At 40.3% G+C, this 10,259-nt stretch overlaps 1 protein-coding gene across 1 annotated transcript in view; it reads left to right on the top strand.

The window, feature by feature from the left end:
* Positions 1 to 395: 395 nt before the first annotated feature.
* Positions 396 to 10,259, top strand: part of SGK1 (serum/glucocorticoid regulated kinase 1) — a 70,459-nt gene continuing 60,595 nt past the window's right edge. Inside the window, exon 1 of the mRNA XM_023924576.2 lies at positions 396 to 514. Within this exon, the coding sequence (XP_023780344.2) occupies positions 446 to 514 (69 nt within the window). The 5' untranslated portion in view covers positions 396 to 445. The remainder of the gene's footprint in view (positions 515 to 10,259) is intronic.

Here is a 10,259-nt window from a genome sequence, read left to right as displayed (position 1 = left end):
AGTGAATCACAGCACCTGAAGAAGGAGAATAGCAAATTGAGCACGGTATCCTCTATGCTTGTACAGCATGTGGTACCAGTAACTCTCACAGGATGGATGGACTGGGTTCATGTGAAACCCACTTAGCCTGAGGTCTGCTGCCTGTGATCTGAGAGCTGTCACGGGGTTTTAAGGAGTATATGTATTTAGGGGATGTTTTCAAGAAGCTAATAGAGAGCTGCATCTGAAAGCTGGAAAAGGCTGCTGCTGCTGCTGCTGCTGCTGCTGCTGCAGTAGCTGGTGCAGCAGGATGAATGTGTAAAGGACAGCTGCCCGAGCCGTGCCGGTGAGCCTCCTGCCCTGCTCTGTCTTCATCAGCTGAAAGGATACAGAGGAAAACAGATGCACTAAGCAAGTGCCACACTGGCACACTGGATCTATCACTGTGTACCCGTCACTGTGGAAAATGGTCAACAAAGACATGAATGGATTTCCAGTCAAGAAGTGCTCAGCCTTTCAGTTTTTTAAAAAGAGGGTAAGATTTACCTTTGATTCTTTCTTCCTTCCTTCCTTTTAATTTTCTTTTATTATTGCTGCATGTCTTACTTAGCCAGAGCAGAGAAAAAGTCACAGAAGAAGGAAAGTGCTTTACGTGGGTCTCCTACTTTCTGGAGTCCATGGCACGGGCTGCTCTATGAACACCAAGGGCAATAGCAGTGTCAGTGAAGAGGAGCTGGGCAGGGATGAGAGGCTGGGGGCTGGAAGGCATTACATCAGCACTCTTTGCTGTGGAATGTGTATCTCTGTCACAGCTGACCCCAGGGCTTGACGCAATACAGGCAGCTATTCAGGCTGGGATAATGCACTCCAAAGCAGAGTGCAGGGATGTTCCAGCTTGTCTCTGACTTTCTCCTCCACATCCACATCTTGGGTTATGACTCCCTCCACGCCTTCCATTTACTTTTCTGAAGTGTGACATTACCCACATCCATTCATCATCTCAAAAGTAGGGAAAAAAAGAGAACAAAGAAACATTTGTGAGCTCAGGAAAATACTTCACAGCTTGTAATTTTTCTGTAATTGTAATTGATGCAGGAGAAAAGAGGAAGACTGAGCTACACCTGGATAGCTTTTTTTTTTAAATATTCTTTAACTTAGATATATCAGGATTTGGAAAATACTTGTTATGCGTTTTATTTTATGTTTTCCTCAAGGAAATGCAAGTGTAACTCTATCTCATCATTTTAGTTAAGTCCTTTCTGGTTTTTTGACTCTTTTATAGTGACAATATTGCACACTCTTGATTTAACTTGAGCAACAAAGTCATTTCCATGTCACAGCAGAACAGGTATCCTGAGTAAGTCTGGGCAGACCCAGGCAGGAGAAGCAAAGCATCAGAAAGAGGTGGTTAGCAGGGACTACACTATGGAAAGGATTTCCTGAGTGATTAAAACGACAACCCTCTCTTTAAACAGGCTGGAGTAGGAGCAGATTAGCTGTTCCATTCACTCATTAGTTCATTCATTCATTCATTCATCCCCATTCATTCTCTCTCTCTCTCCATTATGCCAAGAATATGGTCAGTCCATTTAACCCTTCAGGAAAAGAAAATTAAGCCTACACCAGTAATTAATTTGTAAGCTGGAACCAAACACTTTTGGGCACCAAGATACCACATTTAAGGGCAGATGTGGAAAATACTAACTGTGTCACTCAGAGGAAAAAAGTGCAATGTTAGCCAACAATTGTTGTTTCCAAGGTGGTTTGTAGAAGCCTCAGACTGATAATTCAAACTGCAGGTAAATTCAGCCCATAAAAATGGTTCTCATCCCAACATGCTTCTCATTTAAGTACATTACTATTGGCACATGCATGTCTGATGCTCAGCTTACCAGCAAGGTTTATCTGCTTGTTGTTTTTTGAGTTTTTTTTTAACTGCTTGAAGATTTTAATATAACTGTATTTTTATAGAGGAAAGTAGCTTGCAATTCGTGTATAAGGTTCCTGTATTGGCAACTGTCTTCTATCTCTGTTTAGAACTACTGAGAAGTTACCACCAGAAATCTCTACCTAATTTTGTTCTAGAAGAAAGGAAAATCGTGGTTTGTGGGGTTATTTTCAGAGTTACACTGATAACCAGTGACTTTTCGGTTAAAACAGATTGTTAATTGAAGTCGTAATTGAAGAAAATAGAATACTGATGCAGTCTTGGAGAGTGGATCAGGACAAATAGCTGTCTTTGGTTTCTGAAGGTTTTAATTTTAACAGATGTTGCCTTTTTGCTATTGTGATGAAGATAGATGAAATCAGTAAAACCAATTTAGAGACACAAAGAAGGGAATTCTCTACCTGTACTTTTCTGTTAATAGATATATGTGTTCATTGATGTGTCTCTTGGTCCTCTTACCTTCATTGCAGAAAATCCCCATTGTCCAATGTTAGTGTTTGAAATATACACAAACAAAAAACCTACATGTTCATAATGTGTTTCTGGCTCCCCGAAATACATCTTGCATGTGCTGGACTGGTGACGTGTTGCATGTTACTACTGGGAGAACAGGGAGAGATGGTTCAAGAGCTGATTTGGTCCCTGCCTGTGATCTGGACATTCTGGCTGAACAACCATCAGAATCCTGCATGTACAGAAGCATACTTGTGAGGTTTCTTGGTCTGAGTGTAGTGTGTGGTAGGGTTGTTAGACAGTTTGCATCCCCACAGCACCAGTGCTCCACAAGCAGCAGCCCAGGGAATTCATCCTCCATCCAGAGTGAGAGGCAGGTCTCACACTGCAGAGCCTGGAAGTCCTGGCTGCTGGATGAGGGATTGCTATCCCTCTCTCCTGACAGATGCCTGAAACCCAGAGAAGGAGATTTGTTATCTGGGTACTGTGCAGGCTTGTCCCAGGTTGCCAGAAGAGTTTATGATGAAACAAGGGATGGGGCTCCAATCTCTCCAGTTTGAAATCACAGACTCCTCAAAATTACACATTTCTAGTAGAGGTGCTTTCCAAGTCTAATTCTAGAAAATACAAATCAATACAGAGTAAAACACACTGAATTTTGGGAAATGCTGCTATTTTTTTAACTCAGATTTTTTTTTGGAAGAAAGTGCCAGGCGTATCTTCATTGGTGTCATTTCCCAGTGAGCCTTATGCTTTCATTAAATTGCAATCCTGTTTGTTGCTGTGTCCAAGAGTGCAGAAAAGACTGTCAGAGCTGTGTGGATTTAGACTAGGCTGAAATTACATTCAGACATTGACTTGAATTTGAGGAACAGATTTTTTCTAAGCCTGGCTTATTCTCTGATGATGAAGTACTGACCCTCTGGGATGCTGCCCGCTGTGTCGGATGATTCAGGGTATGGGCTAATCACGTCCAGAGGTCAGAGAACAGGAAGGAAAGGCTGAAATTAAAGGGCAGCACACTTAATTAAAAAGAGAGGGGAAATTGAAACTATGTTTTGCAGAATAGTCTGTAGCACTCAGTTTTGGCGGGGTTGGAACAACAAAATAGGGACTTCATCCATTTAAAATGGGTGCAGCTTGGAAGAAAACCAGTGGATTTACCATGCTTGTCTTTTTTTCATTGCAAGAGGTGTAACAAGTAATTGTGCTTAGAATTAGAAGTTTTAATCGGTAAATATTGGGTTTTGATTAAAGATGGCACAAATCTAAAAAAGAAGAGGGCAGAGAAGAGGATGGGTCTTATACAGGTACAAGGGGGAAATCTGAAGTTAATCCAATGAAGATAAACACCATTGTTGAAATAATATTGGGTCATGGCATAAAAGGATTATCTCCTGACAAGTCTGAGTGGTTAAAAGACATGGTCATCTGATGGCATACAATTACTCTCATCTTTACTACCATTCTTTTCCCTGTCCACTGACATTGCATACTGGGTACCGATATAAATAGCCCATTAAACAGTTTTGACTATAAATGGCTGGGAAATCTCTCTTTTTCATACACTAGCAGCAGTTTAACTTTTCCATAGTTAAGTAAAAATGTTCTGTTAATTGGCAGAAGTCACATCCCTCTGCTGGGAGGGGCTTGCAGGTCTCATCCTTCAGAGCTGTGCAGGATTGCCCACACAGCAGGATGCTAACAATTCAGAAGATCATTGAACGTGGTAAATCTACAAATCTGCTATTCCTAACGGGATATCCCAGGGCAGAGGGGCCTTTAATTTTCACCTACTGCCATCCCTGCCAGATGTTTTCTAGCAAGTAGATGTTTGTGGTATTTGCACTGCCTCGTCTGTAGCATTGGCCTACCTTATAAAGATTTTGGATGATATTTTACAATGTATGACCTCCTTCATATCAAAATAACATGTCATATGTATCACAACACAACCCAACATGGTTAAACTGGGATGAGTGATGATGAACTGTCCCTGCCACTTAAATACTGTACTCATGATGTGGTAACCTCTGTGAACATGGGAATTCATTATCCTCTTAGGTCTGGACCAAGACCAAATACAAATTTATTCAGAATGTGAAGAAGATAAATGACTGATAAATGGGAAAAGAAATAGCTTCTTCCATAAAAGGAAAAAAAAAAAAAGAAACAGCATGTCTTAGAGAGGAAGTTTATTGCAGGGATTAAGGATTTGCTAGTCTGAAACCTGATAAAAGAAAGAATATCCATAATCCTTTTCCACTGAGAAAATTTACATTAATTAGCAATTTAGGTCAAGCCAAAGTGAACGCGCAAGAATGAAGAGAAAATAGCAACCTTTGTTTCTATGCAGTTTTTTCAAACAAGTAGTTTGTGGAAGCCATGCCCTTCTCCTTTCTAGGTTGATATTTTATGGCACTACATACCAGCAGTTCCCTCCATATACAAGCTGAAGAGACTTACTCATAAACATCATCATGCATGAAGATGACAGCTCAGGCTGCATTAGACCTCAAGGCAATACATGGCTGAGGGGACTGCAGAATTACCTGAATAGCATTTTTAGGACCACAGTAATTTAGTGATACAGAAAGCCCTTGACTGCAGTACTTCCAGCTGAGTTCCTACACATTATGGTCCCTCAGGTAGATTGTGCTATGGGGGGACTGCTCTCTGCTCTGCCAGTTTAACAAGTCTAGAAAATAATTTCAGGGCTGGAGTTACCTTTTATTTAGGGTAATTGGGAGCTTATGTAGAAGAAAATGAGAGACAAGATGTCTGTACTGCGGAAAAATCTCAGCTTTATATGGTATGACTGATTACACTTCTGATTTTCTTAGCTGCTTGGGTCAATGTCACAAAAGTACATATATTTTAGAGTTGATTTCAGAGACAAGGATGCTGGCTGACCGCAAGTAAGACAGAGACTTGCAGCAGAGAAATTTTTTCCCATCTCACTAGTTCTGTGTAAAGAGGTGCAGAGCATCCATGGCTCTTCTTAGCATCAGCCAAAGCTGTAAGAACTCAGCCTTGTGCACCACAGCCCCAAATGCCTTCATCACTCTGAGCATTGCAGACCACAACTACCATGGAGCTTTAAGGTAACCGGGATGAAGGTGGCCTTATATCTCCATCAGGCTTCAAACCTGCTACAGTCACTGAGCTGACCAACAGTTTTCTCATCATCATGTCTATCAACTGTTTCCTGTTCATCCCTGAACATGGGATGAAATATATTTCTTACTATTAAGTAAACACATGGGATGAAATATGAGAATGGGTGAGAAACATTATAAGGCCCCATTACTGGTTTTCCATTAAAAAAACCCCTCTGTTTAATTCTGTCTTCCTACTAAAACAAGATGAGCTTTGGGTTGGGATCACTGCTAATGTTTTGTTTTTCAGCTAACATACAGGAAAATATTTATGAGACAAAACTGGCAACATCTAAACAAGAAAGTATCCATGTTCAAAACAAAAATGTGAGAGTGTTAAAAGTATAATAGCCTGAAATAAAATTAATAAAAAGAAAAAGAAATAGGGAAGAATAGAGGAAGGACAGCAGAATGAGAGAAAAGGAAAGAAAGAAAAACGATCAAGAGAGAGGAAAGTCTTCTTATTTCTTATTCCTTTCTCCTTCCTCAAACCTATTCCTTTCTCTTTCATAAAAAATGTAATACTAGAAAGCACATCCATATTCCTTAAGCTTAAGCTTGATCTTCTTTACTGAACACATCTCGTAATTCCTGTCACAAATTTGTCAAGCTAATGCTTGAAGCTGCCCAGTTCTCTTCCAGATTTGGAAAAATCAGTCTCCTTGAAAATTTAGAAATCCTCCTTTAATTTTTAGCCTAGTTTTACACATGACCAATTTATTCCCATTTGCTCTTTTGCTAACACGAAGCAATAACTTATGTAGATCTTGCCCTTCCCTCATACATACAACCACTGGTGTATTTATAGAGAGTAGGGGTTTCTTCTTTCAGCTGTATTTGTCTAGGCTAAAGAAGACAACTTCCTTTAGACACTTCCTTTAGGGTAGACTTTCCATTGCCCAGTAACTCTGGCAGGCAGAGTCAGCTGTCATATCTGCTGGCCAAGAGATCTGTTAGGGGTTACCAAAGCATCCATACAGTCCTCTTTCAAAGTACTTCCTCATGGAGTCTGCTACTCACTTCTAACCTCCATCCCACTCCTCCTCCCACTCTAGTCCCCTTTTGCTAAGCAGATCTATGTGTCAGTGGCAAATTTTCTGAGTACAAGCCTAGGTTCTGTATAAAACCATCCCCAGCAGAAACGTTCCTCTTGACAATACATTTTTAGCTTGTTCCTTTATCTCATGATTATATTTTTAAGACTGTTCTTATTCTCCATTTTAACTTATTTCCCCTGTGTTATCACTGTGTTACTGAGTTACCAAGGACCATGTGGATTAGATTACCTGCATTTGCCTCATCAAAGGAAGACACCAGGCAAGTTTGGCATGCTGGTAAATGCATGTTGCATGTTATCTCATTTTCTACTGAACTCTATAAAATTTGCTCTCCCTTCAGATGTGATAAGTTCTGTTTCTGCTCACATAGTCCCATAAGTATTTTTCTTCTATGCTGTACAGCAGTGTCCTCCTGGAAAACTCAGAATACAGAATTCATCTAAAGATTCACTTTTTATCTCACTCTTACTGAGAAATGGATTTCTTTATTTTTTTTAATTTCAGATTCTGACTGGATGTTTCCAAACAGACTCTCAGCTCTTTTGCCACTCATTATCCACCATCACTAAAATCAAATAGCAGTGTGGGGAGGCTCCTTTGAGAGCCTGCTCTGGCTCATTCCTTTCAAGATCAGATTAGATATTGCTTGAGCCTGAAGAGTGCTTTGGTCTGCCTTCATTACATGCCTTCAGAGTTGAACTTGGCTCCTGTTTGGGGAAGGGCCAGCTGTGAGATCTCCCAGTCTTCTGCCAAGTGCATATTAACAGTGTTTTAAATGCCACAGAGTCTGGAGTCAAATTCTTAGAGCAATTCTACCCCAGACACAATGTTGTCACTCCTGTCATAAATCAGCTCAGCAGCCTCAGTATCATTTACCCTTAGTCTAAACATCCAAATTGTCCAAAAAACATTGTGATGCAAGAAAATGTCAGCAAAGAGAGCAGAACAGAGGGTTTTGGACACCCTTAGCTGTGTGGTAACTGGTGATGCAAACTGAGATACTAAGAAAGCAGACAGCTGTGTCTGCTGAAAAATCAATGTGATTCTTCTGCCAAATGGGGAGACTGATAAATATGATCTGCAGGGGCTGGGAAGGACTGAGTTTGGAGCAACTCTGTGTGTATGTTATCCTATCTGCTAATTAAAGACATGGCTTTGATGAGGGTTACAAGCTCAGGCGAGGTCAAAGGTTGTGTCCATAGAGAAAGGAGTCAGAGAATTGAAAGCAAGGGGAAAGCTTATATCTTTCTAACAAATTGGCTGATGTAAAGAAGAAGAAAACAGGACAGGAACAACCTCTGCAGAAAACCATGTAAATGGAGATGCTAAAGCAGTGGAAACCCAAGCTAGACCTAAACCTATGAAACAGTGCTGCAAAATCAAATCAATAACACAGAATGTTGTTTGGGTTTTTCTCTTAATAGCACGTTATCACAAAATAATTTCTGGTGGTTGTTATTTACAACAGTTGCTTTTATAGCAAGACAATTAAATGTAGGGAGTAAGAAAACAATATCTGCAAAAGTAATAAATCTTAATGTTTATTGAAGACTGCTCTGAGAGATTTCCAGATCAGCTCACAAGCAATTAACCAAGACTCAAAATATCGTTACAAGGTAGAATAATCATACCCATTTCACAGCTAAGTGCACAAAGAGAAAATAGGTAACTCAGTTAGACAAATTCCTATACAAGACAAAAGTTATTCTTTCTTTCCTGACCCTTGCTCTACGTTTCCACCACTAAAATAAAAATTTCCTTCTCTTGAAAGAACAGCAGCAAACATCTGCTCAGGTTTGTGTGGCTGAAATTCATGTAGGCATCTTAAGTAGCTTAAAAACAGCAGCACCAAAATAATTTTTTTTCAAGTGGTCAGAAGTGTTTAATACAGTCTTGCTGACATGGCAGTGGCATCAGAAGATGCTAGATGCTGTGCTAAGTTGAAAAGCTATTATTTCCAGTCTACGCAGCCCATTTAAAGAATTGCAAAAGGAAAAAGTGTCACAAATTGATATTCTGCCTGCCCTGCAAAGTCAAGAGTGCCAAGGGGTATGTTTGTGTTATAAGTATCTTCCAGCATGACCAAGCCTGTTCCCATACTGTGGCACATCAGGAAATGGCTGAAGAGGTGACAGCCTGAGCCTGGAGCCTGCTGTGCTCCATAATCCAGGGTTTATTTCACTGCTTTTGTGTCTCCCACAAGCAAACCCCAATAACCAAGTCTCTTCACAACATCAGGAGCACAGATGGTGAGCTGTGCACGGCACAGGGACAGCCTCTTTTTGCTGCAGGTGTGCACAGACACTGGTTTGGTGTGAAACAGCAGCAGCAGCAGCAGCAAACCATGTAATGTCTCAACTCCAGTGAAGGAGAAGCTGTGTGTACAGTCAGATGCTGCAGCCCAGTAGTCAAGGGGCCCTTTTCCAGAAGCCAGCCTGTCTGTTTGAGCTCTTCTGGGCCACATATATCTGTACACTGTGCAAACCATGCCATGGGCATTCAGTTGTCTTCTGAAAAGATCCAGAGGACTACACATGGTAAAAATCCCTGTCGGTCAGGCAGTACACATGAGGATTTCTCTGAAAACACTCAATATTCAAAAGGAAGTGGAACCCTGTGTCTACTGCCCCACTGGCTACACGTGTGATACGGGGATGGAACATGACCTTGGGGTTCCCCTTCTGGAAAGACTCAATTCACACCCACCCACATCAGCACTCTTTCAGCATCCCTGTGGGCTGGGACCTTTTCAGGAGGTATTTTTGAGGAGCTACCTTGCACCAGTACTGGCTGCTAAAAGAGCATGCAGGAAAACAAACTCATTGCAACTCAGACTCCTGTGTAATATTTGACCCTGGGAATCTACCTCTACTATCCTAGAGACATCATTTGGCCAGCTGTTTAGAATGTAAGCTCTTCAGGGTAGAGAAAAAGAGACTGACAGTGCCTAAATAATTCCGTTTCAAATCTCAGTTGAGACTTCATGGACATAAATATGATAGCCAAAATCACTGGCTACTGTTGCCATCAAAATTATTTTTATATGACTGATTGGGGAAGAGTTGGGGGCTTTTGTACTTACACATGGGAAAGATATTTTTTATTTTATTTTGTTCTCTGTTTTTATTACATATTTGTCTTGATTCAGTCAGTTCATATGTATGCTTTTTACTGGGGCTGTTAAAAGTTTTCAAGTGTGTAGCAGAAATAAGTAAAAAAAGTTATTAAGAAAAACACTTGAACTGCAGGTCAACAATATAAATTTTTGTATTATTTGTATTACAAATGTTTTATATTGCAAAAATTTACCCAAGAATAGGTCCATAAAATGGCTTGAAATTCTTTCCATATTAATTAATTAGTGAAAAAAACATATTTCTTTCAGTATCATTTGTTTTCTGAAAAGATCCCTGCATTAGTCCAATGAAAGACTGTTAGGCTTTAATGGCCTCAACTGTAGGTAGGTTGGAATTTGAATAATGATAATTTATTTCTTGCTTTAAAATTAATGATATTTTGAAGCACATTGACATTGTTTGAAATATTCTGATTCATGCAAAACTTTGGTTCCCACATTCCATAAGGGTCAACTCAAAGAATGGCTCCTTGCCCTTTTCTGGTTGGAGTGTTGGACTAAACTTCTGTGCTGTGGGAAAAAGTCAC

Source organism: Cyanistes caeruleus, chromosome 2 (genome assembly GCF_971803275.1).
Source record: "Cyanistes caeruleus chromosome 2, bCyaCae1.hap1.1, whole genome shotgun sequence".
In the NCBI taxonomy this organism is placed as follows: Eukaryota; Metazoa; Chordata; class Aves; order Passeriformes; family Paridae; genus Cyanistes; species Cyanistes caeruleus.
This window is presented reverse-complemented; position numbering and strand designations above follow the sequence as displayed.